The sequence below is a fragment of the Eleutherodactylus coqui genome, chromosome 7 (assembly GCF_035609145.1).
Source record: "Eleutherodactylus coqui strain aEleCoq1 chromosome 7, aEleCoq1.hap1, whole genome shotgun sequence".
In the NCBI taxonomy this organism is placed as follows: domain Eukaryota; kingdom Metazoa; phylum Chordata; class Amphibia; order Anura; family Eleutherodactylidae; genus Eleutherodactylus; species Eleutherodactylus coqui.
In genome coordinates this window covers 89,230,186-89,247,820 of record NC_089843.1, presented here as the reverse complement: position 1 = coordinate 89,247,820, position 17,635 = coordinate 89,230,186, and the positions used below count along the sequence as shown (strand labels likewise).

The window sequence follows — 17,635 nt, the reverse complement described above, 5'->3', positions numbered from 1 at the left end:
TTGGCTTTGCGGTATTTGCTACAACGTAATGTGTCAGAGAGGGACAGAGCAGCTACTTGAGCCTCTACTATGACAGAAGGTGGCTATCTGGTTACCTTAGACCAGCTTTTCCCCAACATGTCTCATTTTCTGGATCTCCAAAGTATTGCGCCATTGTCCATGGCAATGAGCTGTGTCAGAAGAACCCATTTTATACTACAAACAGCTTCTCCTCATAGCGCACCCGCTCACACCTCAAACCTAATGCACTGCGAGAAGCCGTTGGCAGAGTAGGACAGCTTCTCTTGACACAGCGTGCCATCAGGGATAGCAGCAGGAGTGAGAAGATTTATACAACACCCCAGTGGTGGGACAGACATATTGGGGCACACAGAAGAACTGGGATTATATTAAATAAAATGCAGTTATTAATGAAAATGGAACTGTGTATTGCCAATAGTGTGTCTACAGCTGTTCTAGAGAGAACAGCAGCAGATGCAGCTGGATGGAGCTCCCTGAACTGCTATGCAGTGAGGTGAAGATGGATTTCTCAGCCCTGTCTTCACCTAACTGCACAGCTAAAGTGAAGTTTACTAAGTATAATGCACAGAATAGGCTGATAAAACCCTTACACAAAAATGATTAAAAATGTCCGATCTGTACATTGAAATAAAAAAGTGTAGGTACTCAGTTTAAAGAGACAGTATCACCTATATTTCAGTACTAATAGCAATGCATGTTCAATTTCATCTGTTTTTATTTTTTGATTGTATAATTTTTATTCTATTGTCTGTATGTGATTTTGGAGGGAGGCATCTCACCTGAGCTGCAGTTAACTGCATTTACATATACTTTGCAGCAGTCTAATTGCTATATAGGGAAGGTCAAATTGTGGAAGGGCAGGTGAATAATAAAGTGATCAGTTTACATTCTAAGAATTGTACTTTATTGAAGGTTTATTAAGAAACGTTATATTTTATTTTACCTACTTCTGTATTCCAATATAACCCAAATATACAGGTTAAACTCTAAGATGAAATACAAATTAAACGAGAAGTACCATTCAGAGATCGGCGGAGTTTCGCCTCTTTTTCTCCATCGTCGTCTAATCCTTCTGCCTTCAGCTTTTTCCAGTTCAGCTCATCCTTCTCTTGTATTTTCAGATCACTGTGAAGTTCAGCTAATTTTACAGGAGAAAACTGGAGCTAAAAGAGATACAGACCACAAAAATAAAATAAATAAAAAAAAAAAAAAAAAAGAAAAAGCTTAAGAGTTACAAGTTACCCAGAATAATGCAATCAAGTCTCTGAAAATCATGTAGGGTAAAAGTAGTATGAGGGCGACAATCAGCTGTTTGTGTCCCAACAGGGGACAAAGCTCAAGTCGGCCTACCGGTAAATGTATACATAATACCCCACCAAGAGAACTCTATGCAGATGTCACACAGTACATGGATGCTTTGGCTTGGCATGTTTCATCGGATGCCATGTTATGAAGCCAATACGTTTGTATCCATCTGCAGTTAACTGTACTTTTTATCTCTGTGTGCATGTGTTTGTATACGGTCTCTTCTCCCACTCTTCATCCAGTGACTTGTTCCCGCGTTACATAAATCGCACTTTTCCAGTGTAAGGGCTCCTGCACACTTGCGTTTTCCTTGCGTGTTTTTTCCACGCGAGATCACAGCGTTTTCATGCGATTGTCAATGGGACTTTCTAATGTTAATAACGCATCGCAAGTTTGTCCTGTGCTATTTTTGTGCATTGCGTTTTTAACATTAGAAAGTCCCATTGACAATCGCGTGAAAAAAAATGCACAAGAAAAACGCAAGTGTGCAGGAACTCTTACACAATCATGTATAACAACGCGTTCTGCAACTTTCTAATATACTTTTGTGTTTCCTTTCCTCATATTTTTACACACACACACACACACACAGTTTTTGAAATAAATTACTTTTCTCCCACCTCACATTTTCACAAATTTGGTGTGGCCAGATGTTAGCTGTGGCTCAATATGGAATTAGTGGAGTTTTCTCTAAAACACTGTATGCTGTAGGCAACTGGTGGTAACTTTTCCATATGTTCCCTTATATGCTTTGCAAAAAATAAAAATATAAAAAAGGAAAGAAAACGTCAAAAGTGTCTGGAAAAAACATAAACAGGTACTGCTGCGTGGCGCTTCCCCTACCACAGGAATCAGTGGCTTTGATAGTGGCTGAGTTAAGCCATGCCCCTATGGGGGACTCCTGTGCACAATGGGGCATGAGCTGAAAAGTCCACAATTCCAGCGGAGAGGAGGTGGAGAGCGCTCCAGTAAGACGCACAGAGGTGAAGGTTCAATTCCCCTGCTCAACAGACCAGCAGCAAAGAGTGGGGAAAGTGGCAGGGGCACCATGTTTCTAGTGAAATGCCATGCATTAGGCACAGGAGGTGCCATTTTGGAGCAGCGGCATGTTAGGCAAAAAGGAGGGTCTGCCCCTGGCTACTTGGTGGCGGCTTATTGGCCGCCTATAAGGATAATTGGAGCTGCGTCACTGCAGCTGAGTGAGAGACACAGATGCAGCATCAGGATGAGAGTCAGCTGTAATTGGGCCCAGCTACACCAGAAAACACAGGAAGTGGCAGAGGCCATCTCCGGAGGGCTGCCGAGGCCCAGTGAAAGACACAAGGGTCCCTGATGATCTAGGGACTGAAAAGCGAAAACAGATAGATAAATGGCCAGATCATTTGGGTGAAGTGCCCCACACCGTGTGGGAGGAGAATTGCCACAGACACTGCAGATAAAGAGGGAAGCAATGTATATGATGTTATGTAAACTGCTTAGAATGAGAGATGCAATGCCACAGTAAACCCACACGCACACGGGCGGATTTGAATTGCGGAATCCAGAGCAGGCGGCTACCTTCTGATTCCGCAGCAAATACCGCCCATAGCAGGCAAAAGTGATTCTTCATGCACACGAGCGGAAACCAAAGTCCGACCCATGGATTATGTGGGAAAAGCAGGAGTTTAGGAAAAAAAAATGTGTACTGCGCAAGTCCGATGGCGAGCCGTGCGGACCATCCACAGTATGGAAAAGACGCTAGCGGACGCTAGCTGGGCGTAGGGTCTGATTCCGCTGTGGGCTACAGCTTCTATATGTTTCCCTGGTTACACTCATATCTTCCCTTTTGCCCTTTTCTAGATTACCAAGACGACATGACTGCAGGGTGGGGGGACTACACAGTGACTGTTTGTAGTCTGTAGCCAGGGATACATATATATCTACATAGGAGCTAGACACAAAACAGTAGGAGATCGTGTAACCAAGAGCATTTATAAAGTTGCTTTAATTTTTGTTAATGCGAGTTATTATGCATCAGTGCAATAAAAGAAAAAAAAAAGAAAACCTATTACCAGATTGTAGGTCAGGATGAAACTTGAACTGGACCTACATTATCACATATGAGGCTTGTTGTTTTAGAAGTCTAGTGACAGAATGGTTGCAATGTTGTTTTCTACGTTTTTGGATTGTTTGGTCAAAAATCAAGCATGTATCTTTTGTAATATTTGTGTGTTTGTCAATTTATTTTCAGTTTTCCTCAAGACAACAACATGAGTCTTAAAGGGGTTGTCTCGCGGCAAACATCAAATGTTTACATTACCCCATTCCCCCTGTCACCCCCCTGGCACAAAATAGCAATTTAAAGCGTTTTTTAAACCGCTTGCTACTCACCGATCCGACGAAATATGGAGTTATAAAAATCTTCTCCCTAAGATGGCCGCCGGTCCTTTCCCAGGGATGCACTGCGGTTTTCTCCCATGGTGCACCGCGGGTGTTCTCCCATGGTGCACCATGGGCTCTGTGCGTTCCATTGCCGATTCCAGCCTCCTGATTGGCTGGAATTGGCACACGTGACGGGGCGGAGCTACGATGACGACGCGGTGACCAGCTCTCCGGCACGAGCGGCCCCATTCACCAGCCAGAAGCACGGACTGCGCAAGCGCGTCTAAAAACGCCAGAAGACATCAGAATTAGATGGATCCATGGAGACGGGGACGCTAGCAACGGAGCAGGTAAGTGAATAACTTCTGTATGGCTCATAATTAATGCACGATGTATATTACAAAGTGCATTAATATGGCCATACAGAAGTGTATACCCCCACTTGCTGCCGCGAGACAACCCCTTTAAGGGAGAAAATAGAAAACCCCAGCACCTGCAAGAGTTACTTCCGGGGTCCTGCCCTGCTCCAGCACTGTATGTGATGTGTTACATGACATTCTAAAAAAACATTACATTTCAAACCAAATCTGAACACCAAATCCTCACTGCCATTTCCAATAAAAGCAGACTGACATTTTAAGAGGAAGTGAAGGTCTTCAACAAACTCAGTGTCCAAGCAACATCAGACTAAGAGAAGACAAGGACACTGTATAAAGTACATGAATATATGAAGGCGCCATCAGGAAGGCGTGTGTGTTCTGTGTGATACGGAGGAATTGTGTATTATACGTTACAATCAGACAGCCCATAAGCTCTCCTGTCCCTTTCATATTTGCCTTCCTCATGAAATAGTTGTTCAGAAGTCTAGTTTTAAGGCCCATTTAGACACAACGATTCTCGCTCAAAATTCGCTCAAAGCTGTCTTTTGAGCGATAACCATTGCATCTAAATGCACAGACATTGTGCAGTTTTCGTGCATGATTCGTTCCTCGCTCAATTCTAGTTTTTTTAGAATTGAGTGACGAACTCTTATCAGCAGTGCAGGCTATTATCATTGACAGCAGCACTGATAAGATTCTTACAGCCTGTCTCCCGCTGGTAGTTCACAGCGGGACGTGAGCTGTAAGCATGGAAAACAATGCAGCTGTTTGCTTAGGCAAAACAGCTGTATTGTTCGCCGAGGGATAGCGGTGGTGTCCTGCTCTGCCTGCATAGCTCTTTAGTAGCTCATTAGCTACTATAGACTATGCAAAGATGATCGCTCAAAACTGTCACTCAAACTGTTGGTTGAGCGATCATCTTTCAGTGTAAATGGGGTTTTATAGAACTCTGTATTGTGCCGTTCCCCTACTACGCACCTGAAACTGTATGAATATATTCACAACGGAGAGTGACCATCCCTCATTAATGGGGCATCCCTACATAGTCTTACAACAATTGGACAGTAGCAGACCATGGTGATACTGAATTGACAACTGGATGTTACCATTCACCTTTTGGTCCGGAAAACAAATCGCAGCATGCTCCATTTTTCTGCGGATTCCATTGAAGTCAATGGAAGCCATCCGTTCCATGGCACACCCACAGCAGACACTGCAGAAGCGCAGCGGAAGCAGGAGTTTGAAACACAAAAACTCCTACAGCACATGCATACCGGAACACATCCACCGCGCTAAAGAACAAAGATCCAGCCGGGATGCAGAATACCCGCACAGACCCGGAACCGGTAAAATAAGGTCCTCGGAAGTGGACAGGTTGGAGCAGAATCCAACCCACCAGTGGACATGAGGCCTTAGGCTGCCTTCACACATCTGAGAGTCTCGTGGTCATATACATGAGCCATGTTTTTGTGCATGGCACCAAGATGTGATGCGATGCGGGAAACAAATCGCGGCACGTTCTATCTTGCTGCATGCTTTCACATCGAGCGTCCAGCGCTGTCAATGGGGCTGACAGCAGCAGTGCTGGACCTGTTGAAAGTGATCCCTGGGGCTTTCACACGCTGTGGAGTGTGATATAGGGGCGGAATTTATGGCCGCATGTCTCGTTCGCCTGTGTGATGTTAGCCTTATAAGGCAAGAGGCTCCAAAATTGTTATTTTATGGGGACTAGAAGGATTTACTTAAATAGACATATCAAGAAAGCGGACAGCTTCTAATTAAAAGGACAGCAAAAGGTGGAGCAAGAGTTATGTCGGATGCGCATAGGGTTATTATGGAGCGGGGCTGGCAGCCAAGCCAGTACCATATGTGGCGAGGATCGGCTGTCCCTGACAGCTAGCTTCCGGAGATAACTCTGATCGCAACTGTTAATGATTCAGGGTCCTTTTAGACGAGACGACTGTTGGGCGCTTAAGTGCCGGCAGTCATCCCACTGATTGTCGCTCATGTCTGCCCGCCTCGGTTCACAGTAAGGGCTTTTACCCACTATTTTTTTTTAAACGCTGCAATATCGCTGTGTTTTTCTTCAATTGGACTTTTTAATGTTAAAATCGCATCACACAAAAATTGCAAGTTTGCGCTTTTACGATTTTTGTGCAATTTTAACATTAGAAAGTCCCATTGCAAGAAAAAAAAAAAAAAGCTAGTGGGTAAAAGCCCTAAACAGACAGTTCATAGATCAACAATTACTTGTTTACACCAGCCAATTGTCTTTGATTTTTATGCCTTCCTAAACTAAATGAGAAGCAAATGAATTAGCATTCAGTCACTGGCAGCATTTGAACTAAAGGATTATCATTCCGTTTCGCAGCATCCAGAGAAATAAACGATAATCGGTCCATTTAAAAGCCCTTTTAGATGCTGCTGTCAATTCTGACAGCAGGAGTGCGTTCCGTCTGTCACCAGAATAGCTGGCCCGCGATGAGATTGTAGGCGGCCGTTCCTATGGCACAGCATCTTGTGAAGGTCCCAGGGCTTCCATGTATTGCAGCCTATTAAGCCTGGCTAGTAAAGGGGTTTTCTCACTTGAATTCAATGGGAATTGCGCCTGCAATACCAACCCGGGCAGCTGCGCTATGGTCAGCGCTTTCCGTTTCCTGCCCTATCCGCAATGATAAATGCATCAGAATCAGCTGACCGATGAGGGTCCTGAGCAGCGGACCCCTGCTGATCATCTATTGATGACCTGTCGGGTGGATAGAATGCCTGCAGAAATACAATATACCGAAGTATACTGTATAAGCAATCAAAAAAATTGCTAATTCAAGTTCTCTATGGGGACAAAAAGACTTAAAAGTGGTTTGCAGTACTTTGACTATATAATCGTAATAGAAGAATATCTATGTGGTGGCACCGAATCTGCCCCGAGGGCTCTGCGACAGGTATATTGCACACAATGGAAGTATAGTTACATTGAAAGTTTATGTAGCATCTACTATTTTTCTCCTTTGGTCTGTGTAATAAATATAGTTCAATCCTTCAGGGACAATTCGACAGCCGGTAATTTTATATCTTTATGTTGGAACAACCCCTTCTGTGCCGCTGCCATGAAACAATGCCACCTTTCTCAGGAAAGCATATCTATAGGTAATTAGAATAGGAAGCATAGAGGGATTGCTTGCAAAGCACAGACTGAAACTTGGCTTCCGTTCCACACTCAAACATGAGACCAAACAACTCCTCCAAGGGAAGGTTCACAAAAGCTTCCATTCCCTGCGGAATATGCATCGCAAAGGGGGAAATCTGCAGTTCACAAAGGAAATGCTGCAGACTTAAAATCTACAACATAAGTCAATCCTGCACGGCTGTTCTGCATGATGTGGATGAGATTTGGTAAATCTCATAGACATGAGCTTGGATTGTAAATGCTGTGGATTTCCTGCTCCACGTGAACATATCCTAATTATCTCACCATTGTCCGAGTTTCTACAGTGCACTGCTAGCAAAATCCTGAACCTCGCTATGTATGCGATTTGTGAAGAAACCCCCCAGAGGATCTGTATATAGTTTTGTGACATTTTGTCTAAACTTATACTGAGAAATGTGCATTTCTGCTGGAAAGTTGGATCTTCCTGTAAAACAATGACAAGCCCCATGTCTTTGGGGATGTGAAGCTAATCATTTAGCCTTTTTTAACGAGAAATATGCAAATCAGTAACTTAAGAGTTAATAATTACATCCTCTGGCTTTTGAGTAGACATGCATTGTGTATTATCACATCTGTGAAGATCATGGTGGTCAATGTAAGAGGACAGGGTCTCTCCTGCTTGGCTGTTCTGCACATACTACATTATCACGCAGCTTTCAGATGAGCGCGTTATAACCATAATATAGAGCTAAAGTAAATCAATGTATATTCTCACATAAATGTATTTTTTATGGCCGTGTTTTTAAAAACATAGCAGGACCTATTTTTTTGTCCTTTTTGCCTCCATATTCCTGTTTTTCTATTAGGATCGGTATGAGGCCGGCTTCACACGGCCAGGCTGAATTCCACATGCCTCTGTGAAATGTATGCAAATGGAAAGATGGAACATTGAAACTGCATTTCTTCTGAATTTTCTTGTGGATCTTCTCAGAACTGGTGAGAATAAAACCCCTGTGTTAAAAAAAAAAAAGAAAAAAAGAAAAAGGGGGAGGTATAAGAAGACAGAGCATAGGCACGCAGCAGTCTATGGTTAATGTATTATGGTTTAGTGGCATTGAGGCAACTTACACACTGAGGGCTTATTCCGACCTGTGTATATCGTCTGGTTTTCACGCCCAGCCGATATACACTGTCCCTCTCTGCAGCGGGGAGGAGGTAGGCCAGGCCAGGAGCAGTGCAAGGAGCTCCCGCCCACCCCACCCCCTTCGCCCCTCACCACTATTTGCAATGGGAGGGGACGGGGCGGAACTTAGCTCTGCCCCCCCCCTCCCATTGCAAACCCGTCCAATATACGCACATCGGAATAAGGCCTGAGTTCGTAGTATAACATATTGCTTTATGTGCTGATCGCTCCTGCAGCATTCGTCACACATATGCATGCCCCCCCCCCCCCCCTTCCATAATGGAGACCTGTTGGGCTGGTCTACAGTTGGGTAACAGATGCTACCAGACTGTATATCTATAGATTAACATCTGTCAAAGGTATATGTCCGGAAATTCTCCCAATGTCCTGCATATCTCTGATTGACACTTGAAAAAGTGGTGTGCAAGTAGTCGAATCCATAGCCCAGCTGTGTGCACAAGGCTGAAGTCTTCTAGCATTTTGAAAAGAGGACACAAAAGCAAAAAAATTAATTGTAATTTCGGTTTGATAAATCCTACAATCCACTCCGTCCAGATGACACTTTTCATACACTCAGCTATAAACTTTGCAATAGTCAATTGCTCAATAGTCACAGAAAAGACAACTCTTATTTCTTATGCAATGTACATTATGTAAGAGGTCGGTTATGGGCAGCAACTACTTCAACAAGTACATTTTGGACACAGGGTCAAGAAGAGGGGAAAGAGAAACCGACATTTGTTCAATGACTTTTCCAGTGATGCATAAATAATAATGTAAAACTAATAGATTTTGGTTCGGTGTTAGCCAGTGGAGCAAAATGTGATTGCTCTCAGTAAGAGACAAGTAATCTTGTAGATATGACACCTTTTAGGCCTCTTTCACATGGGCAACAGGAATATCGCATCTGTGTTGGGGGCTTTGAAATATAAGTCCTATTCTGAAAATAACCCCAAGTTGCATTAAACAAACAAAAAAAACATCACCTAACAGGCGCTGTCAGCTCTGCCGCAAGTCTCCTCTGAAATGGTACGGTTGTATCTCGTCACCACCGGAAGTAGGGGTAGAGACAAGATTTAGGTTGCTTGACAGGCCGGTGACGCCCCCAGGAGCTGATTGGCTGATGCAGTTGCTCACTGTCCCTGAACCTGCCCTGGTATTTGGGCGTCTGTGGTCCTCCATCTCCCCGGCGTGGGAGTGAGTGATTGCCTCCCATCTACAGACCTTGAGGCAGGAGATCCCCGGCTGTTCTGCTTGCTCCTGACCGCGGTGTCAGTGTGGCTGCTACCCCTGCTTTCAGTGCTCTCTATACTGCCGTCCCCACTGTCAGTGTGGTCCCCGCAGTTGCACTCCCTGCTTCACTGTCGGCTGTACCATGGAGGGACAGACGGCAGAGGGCTTGAGGATGTGAGCAGTTAGCAGAAGTGCGAACGGGGTTGTCAAACCCCTCGCTTCCGGTGGTGTCAAGATACAATAATATCCTCTGCAACTTCTGGCACACTTTTCTGTAGTATGCAGCCAGTGCTTCAAAATCCCTGTATCCACGCGATTTTATCATGGGCATCAGAAATGCGATGCAAGATTATTCTTGCAAAAAAAAAAAAGAAAATTGCCCATGTGACACTAGCCCAAGGGCATGTCAATAGCTAGCGGAACATATAATAGGGCAGGGAGCACACTTAGGCCCTCGTCAGGCGAGCGTGTGTTTTGCGCTCACATAATGCACACTTCTAAAAGAAGCAATGGGTTCCTATAGAAGCGTTCATATACGTGGAAACTGAAGCTCAAAACAACGCACACCTAAAAAGGATAGGACATAGGTGCGCGCTGTGCAGGAGTTTCCATTGACTCCTATGGGAGCAGGAGTTCATGGAAACTCCTGCACAGGAAATAGCGTCACCACTGCTTACAGCAGGGCATTTAAAAGGTACTTCTGTCCAGAAACACCTTTTGAAGGTCCCGCTGATAACCCCTTAGACCCCACAGGGATGAGGGGACTCCCCAAGGGTTCTGTTAATCCCCCCAGGGAGTCCCCTCATCACTGAAACTGTGACAGCACTGTCACTGAGGGGTCTGCAGCGGAGACGAAAGAATCCCCTGCCACAGAGGACAGCGATGCCCCCCCCCCATTGCTTTCAATGGGAAAGGCGCTGCTGCTGCCCTATTGAAAGCAATTGGATGATTGCAACCCCTGCAGTGATGATTTTCTGGGGGAAGAGGGGCTTGAAATAAAAGCCCTTTCCTGAAAATCATCCTTAGCTGTTGAAAAAAAAAAGTTAACTCCACTAGAAGCGCTGTCCATCTCTTCTCCCCATGCCTGGCAGTCTTCTTCTGTATTCTGGTAGCCAGGGATTGAAAAATCCCTGCATCCAGAAAGCACTGCCTCTGATTGGCTGAGCACTGTGACCAATCAGAGGCAGCGCTCGGCCATTTATTGGCGCGCAAAAAACACGCTCATCTTAATGAGGCCTTAGGCTGCTCTTAATTAGTCTGTAAAGCCACTTTCACACAGCCTAGAAAATCGTGCAATATTTGTGCATTGCGAGACCCGCAAACATGAACCATATTCTTTTGAATGGGGTCATATACATGAGCGATTTTTCTTCCCACGTGTGCAGGAAAAAAAGAGTTGTGGCATGTCCTAGCTTTGAGCGTTTCCTCGGCACGCATCACCCATTATTTTCAATTGGGCCAGCAAAAGCATCGCACGGCGTGTGAGGTGCACACAAGGTTTCCCATTGAAAACAATGGTAAACACTTGGCGATGCTCACCGAAGAACTGCTACTTCCTTGAAGCGATGCAAGGCCTTTTTGAAATTAGCCTAATACAGGTTCGTTCCCAGCCTGACCTGAACTTCATGCACCATAGGAATCTATGATGGTCAGAGTTTGGGTCAGGAGACCACGGTCAGGCTAGGAGGCACGTCTGTATCCTGGACACATCAACGCAGCTGGAATACGCTCCTGTGTCTACAGTTTTAGGGTCCGTCCTCACAGGCAAAATTGTTGTGGAACGTCTGCAGTGCAAAGTCCTCATTAAAAAAAAAACAAAAAAAAAAAAACAACACATTGTGGAGCAGAATTTAGTCCAACATTCACCCCCTTATTTGAAGCAATGGAATCTGCTCCGAACGTTCGCTACTCGAGATGAGCGAACGTGCTCGGCCCCGCCCCTTTTTCGCCCGAATACCGCGATTTTCGAGTACTTCACTACTCGGGTGAAAAGTACTCGGGTGCGCCGGGGGGCGGGGAGAGGCGTGGCGGCGTGGGGGGTAGCAGCGGGGAACAGGGGGGAGCCCTCTCTCTCTCTCCCCCTCTCCCCCCCACTCCCCGCTGCAACCCCCCGCGCCGCCACGGCGACCCCCGAATTTTTTCACCCGAGTACGGAAGTACTCGAAAATCGCGGTATTCGGGCGAAAAAGGGGCGTGGCCGAGCACGTTCGCTCATCTCTATTCGCTACTTTAAATCGGCCTGCTGCGATTGATATTCGACACCACTTGCTCATTTACACAAGTGGTTTTCTTTCTGATTTTTAAAATCTCATTCACTTTTCTGCTACTGTAAATGCCACAAACTTTCTGTTTGGAGGGTCCGCATGGAAGATTCCGCCCAGTGTGGACATATATCTTAAGGCGTCTTCAGAATGGTAGAAAAACGCGGGATTTTCTCACGATGCGAGATTGAGTGAAAGCGCATGATGATGGAACCAATAATTTTCAATGGTTTTATTCTTATTTGCAATGTTTTGACTCCTGAAATGCTGCGTGGAAAATTTTGCAGCATCTCCTTTCTTTTGGTGATATCGCCCATTGTTTATAATAAGGCCGGTGGCAGCAGCTCCTACTGAAAACAATGGGAGAACATTGCGGCAGGGATGAAGGAACCCCCGTGTGAAAACGCCTCGCACTCTGGGGATTTCAGAAGGATTGCGGGGGTGATATTGGTCCGTGTGAATCACAGCCCAATATTGCCTCCGCCAGCGTGCAGGCGCCCTGACAGCTGAGAGTACGCTACAAATGTATCCACTCTAGACAAGCCTTCTGTGAGCTCTACAGCCGCACTCCACAGTGATACATTGTAACAAACTAGCAGAACTGGAGAGAGATTACTAGAGTTAGTTTTTTTACACGGACTGGGTAGAATTGTAGCAAAACCTCAGCTGTTGGGTGTATTAGGTTAGTGTTGTTTCACATCTACACTTGTGTTTCCGCTTTTCTTCCCCGTCAGGGAGCAGGAAAGGGGGATCCCCACGGCCAAACAGCTCCATCTCAGGATGGAGCTGAACAGCACCGAGCGGACCCTCTGACTATAAGGGGGTCCGTTCGGTTTCTGCCCAGCTGCCCGGCTTTGGGATGGAAGAAAAAGCGCCGCGGGCAGCACTTTTACTTCCAGTATTTTGAGCCCGATTTGCGGCGGAGGGTCCAACGTAAACGTGAAACCGGCTTTATATCCGCAGCAGCAGATTTGTAGCTGCAATTCAAGTTTTGCTGTAATAATTTCTGTAATTATCCCAATCATCTGAGTTTTTTTAAGCTCCTCCCAGATGAGCGGGACGGGGCCAGAAATCACTGCAACGGAACTGCAGCGTGCAGGTGTGTTATGGCTGAGAACAAGCCTCGGTCTTGGGTCTGTGCCAGCTTCAGCCTGTGGATGGAAGATGCTGTTCACACTTTCCAGCAGGGCTGCAGGTAGCTTCCTGGATACGAGCGGCGGCTGAGCGCCATTGTGCACTAGCGCATTTTGCATTCTGTTTACCTGTTCAGCTGAGGGAGCAGCAAGATGAAGAGAAAACGTTTCAGCTTTCCTGTCCATAGTAATGCATTAAACTGAAGACCTTCAGTCACAATCAGTTTTCTGCCTCTATTCGAGTTTCTTTGTTTTTTAGACTGTCTCAAGTTTTAAAAAAAAACTAACAAAAACATGTGATTTAAAAAAAAAACAACTTTATATATTGTCATCTGGGGACAGCAAAACACAGACAGCCATCAGCTTTCATTCATTCTTCATTCTATTTTTAGTCACAGAGACGGAAAAAGTCTATAGACTAAATTATTTGGCCCTTGTCACAGTTATAGACTAAAATGTATATACTTTAATGGAAAATTAAACTTAAAAACATGAATGGGCTCACACACATGCGATACGCATGTGTGTGAGCCCATTCATGTTCATTCTATTTTTGTATCAGGTTTTATTTGTGGGCATGTGCAGAGGACGGTACAAGAGCAGAAGATAAAAAAGTGGATCCATCTAAAATGCTCAGAAACTGAAATGAACAGAAAGCATGCCCTCTGGGGGTTTTGGATCCAAAAAAAAGGGATGCTCTCTGTTCATTTCTGTTTTATACACTTCCGTTTTTGTAAAACAGGATCCGCTGAAAATAACAAAACCGCTAGCAGGAATTAGGGCCATCCGCACGGTTATATGGTCATCCGTGAAATTCACGCTTTTTACTCCCACAAATGGATGAAGACGTAGCATCTGACGGACCCGGAGGCTATAGTGGGTTACACATAGTCAAGCACTGGACACGGTCACTGGGTTTTGCAAAGCATACGCTTCTGGGCAGTTTTTGTGCGGGTCTGAAGAGCGTAGCCTACTGCGCTTCTCGGGTCCACAAAAAAATGTAATATTTATATTATATATATATATACACACACACACACACACACACACACACATATTTTTTTATTATTATATAAAAACTATAGAAACGTGTATATATATATATATATATATATATATATATATATATTTTTTTTTTTTTTTTTTTTTTTTTTCCTAACACCGCAGTCAATGGAAAACGTTTGAAAACATATGGCTGAGTGTTCCCATACGCTTAACATATACGGTTTTTGGGGATCAAGGTGAGGGGGGAGAAGGTGTTGAGCCACAAAACTTTGTTAAGAAAGAAAAAAAAAAAAAAAAGAAAAGAAAAGTTCACAGTGAGAAGTGGATATATTTTTCATCCTAAAGATGGATCAAAAGTACACGGCGCATACAACTTTAAAGAGTAAATGTATGCTTGAGATGACCCCCCCCCCCCCCCCCTCCATATACAAATCTCGCATACGTGAAAGTGCGGACAGGCTTCTTGCTCTCAAAATTACTGGAGTTTACGGATGCCTTTTCTGAAAATCCCTTTTAAGTGAATGGAATCATCCGGGTCAATTTAGAAACAGATCATAACTTGAGAACAGAAAACAGGACAGCAGTGGGAACAGGAGGTCTCTATTCCCCGACAGCAAGCAGAGGTCTTTAGAAATTGAAAACAGTTAACAAAGCTCCCCATTAATGAACCTCCTATTGCATCTCTGCCCACAGCGGCCCCCACGTCGGTACTCACTCTCTGCGCCTTCTCCCACACTTGATTCAGCCTCTGTATCCGGAACTCTACCACCTCCTCGTCCGCCCGGTTCTCATTCGCCGCTCGGGAATATTTGCCAACCCCGGCCCGGACACCGAGCAGCGGAACGGAGCAAAGTAGCAGCACTAAGCGGCACAGCGGGCCAGACATGTCAACAGGGTGAAGCAGGTGAGCACAAGGACACCGCAGCCGCCGCCGCTGCTCAATGTTAGGCCCGACAAGCGAGTTGCTGATTGGTCAACTTCTGACCCGGAACACGAACTGTCTGTTCATTGGCTGTTGGCAAGCACGTGTACCCGCCCACTGTAGATCGTTAACTCTATCAGTGCTTCAGTGCTGTGCTGCATTCCTTAGGCATCATTAAGCTGTCTCTTGTTGCCCATAGCAACCAATCACAACTCAGCTTTCATCTGTAAAGAGCACTATCAGAAATGAAAGCTGAACCGTGATTGGTTGCTATGGGCAACAAATACAGTTTTTGTTTTAGATAGTTTTATAATTCTTTCCATGCTGTAGCAGATACAAGGATGAGGATGAGGTGTACAGATCTTGTAACCTACATGAGCATATGGGGAAAATGCTGGATAATCTGTGTATAGGTGCCGCAGTTTCCCATAGCAACCAGTTACATGGCAGCATTCATTTTACAATATGAGAACTGTAATCTGCCTGTAACAACTTCCATGTGCGCCAATTTTTGTCATGCTGCGACCAGTGCAAAACATCAAACAAAAACACTGCAGCTCTGTTAAATCATGGCAAAAATGCCAGAGCTTTCTGGAATCACGCCATTTTTGGAGTAGCTTCACAAAACCACAGCATTTTTGTGCTACTTGCAGCGCAAAGACCACAAAACGTGTACACAAAATGGATGTCACACCATTCACATGTAGCTGCTTTGCTGCAGATTTTGCTGTGGATTTGAATGTCGATTTGCAGCAGATTTCGCCCGTAGGTGGGGTCCACATGGGGTGCAATTGCAGAATTTCCGTGTAGACCCGCCACATGGAAATACCGCAGCATTTACAGTAGCAGGAAAGTGGACAAGATTTTGAACATCTTGTCCATAAATTGCGGTAGCAACCCGCAAAAAACCCGTGCGGAAATTGACTTGCGGCGCGGATTTCAATTCTACAGCATGTCAATTTTATTGTCGTCACCGTTGCAGAATTCACTCCTTCTCAATGAGGGAATGAACTCCGCACATTGCGGAAGGTCCGCAGCTTGAAATCCGCTTAAAAATAGAACATGCTGCGATTTTTCCTTCGCCAGCGGAGAATCACAATTGGTTTCTGTTCGTGTGCAGGAAAAAGCGGTTTTCAATAGCATGTTATGGGCGGTATTTGCTGCGGAATCCGGAAGCGGACGCAAATATGCTTGTGTGCGGCCAGCCTTAATAACACTGCCATATAATTCCAAGGTAATAATACCATATATAGTGCTAAAATATCTGCAGTATCCAAATAATACCGAAATGTGGTTCCCATGTAAGCGATTGTTCACACTACGGTTATTGATTTCTATTCCTCTATTCTGTTTTTGGAGCAGAGAAACAAAAATCCATCTGAAAGCAGTCCGGGCTACTTGTTCTGTTTTGAAAATGGAAGTGAAACACAATGGAATCAAACGGAAACATTTCTGTTTTGTTTTTTTTAAACACATTGAAACATATTGGGGGGGGGGGGGGGGGGGATGTGGGGACCAGAGTGTTTTGATCCTAAAGGACCAGGCACTTTTTAGCAATTTTACCCATGTGGGCTATTTTTTAATAACTTTTTTTCACAGAATTTTTTTTCCTTTTTTAACATTTTTTTTAATAGAAGAGTTTTTTTTTAATATAGTTCTTTATTTTTAAAATTATTATATTTAAGTTAAAATAAAGCACAGGAATGGATTCACCATTCTGTTTCAGGTGTTTTGATATATAATTTATTTAATCTTAGATGACGGGGTGGATATAGCGATGTTTTATGTTGACGTTGGCAGTGGGTCGTTTCCTTTTTTTTATATATATTTTTCTTTTATTTAATTTAAAAAAAAAATTTTTTTGTAACAATTTTTTTTACCATCTATGACCCCCATGACGTAATATATGACCTCTGAGGGACATTCACACTGTATTTTTTTTTTATTTCACACTTTCCCACTGAAACTGTGGCATCCATAGAAGTCCCAGTTACAGGAAACAACATGACAGTCACTGTCAGAGCTAAATTGGGGTCTGCCAAGACCCTGCAGCTCTAACTTGCTGGGGGTCGTCAGCGATCACGTGATCGCCAGATCTCATGCAGGAAACAGCTATGATGCTTCCTGCATTCTCTACGTAGCTCTTATAGAGCACTATGAATCCTATAAAAGGGAAGTCAGAAGTGATTAAAAACCGCTTTTGCCTTCTCCTTCGAGTCCTCGGCTGTGTCCGAAGAAAGAAGATTCGGCCGTGACGGGGGAGACCCGCGCCGCGTACGGACAGGTGATTAAATGTATTTTTTGCTTCATGTCTGCGGGCAGAGCAGGAATCTGCTGCAGGATTCTGCACTCAGAATCCGTGCGTGCCCGTGGACATGAGGCCTTAGGCAATTGCCAAGTTCGTCAATCCTTAAAACTGGCTCTGTCTGCCAAAGGGGCTTATGGTCCCTCTCAAGTTCTAGAGCCTGGGTGTGACTGCTACCTTTGCACCTCTGTTTCAATCAAGGGACCTATTACACAGGACAGAATAGGCCGTATGATGCACTACAAGTTGTGGTAAATTCCGCAATTCTGCATCAAGATCCACAACTATATTTGCAGATTTTAGGGCTCCTTCACATGAGCGTCATTTTTAACGCTGCGTAGGAACGTCAAAAAATTGCATCCAAAAGAACCAATGGGT

At 44.6% G+C, this 17,635-nt stretch overlaps 1 protein-coding gene across 1 annotated transcript in view; it reads right to left on the bottom strand.

The window, feature by feature from the left end:
* The window catches only part of LRPAP1 (LDL receptor related protein associated protein 1), a 43,496-nt gene extending 28,499 nt beyond the window's left edge, over positions 1-14,997 (bottom strand). The window contains exons 1-2 of the mRNA XM_066573352.1: positions 14,746-14,997; positions 1,040-1,184 (exon numbers count right to left, since the gene is read on the bottom strand). Coding sequence (XP_066429449.1) covers positions 1,040-1,184; positions 14,746-14,916 — 316 coding nt within the window. The 5' untranslated portion in view covers positions 14,917-14,997. The remainder of the gene's footprint in view (positions 1-1,039; positions 1,185-14,745) is intronic.
* Positions 14,998-17,635: the final 2,638 nt, after the last annotated feature.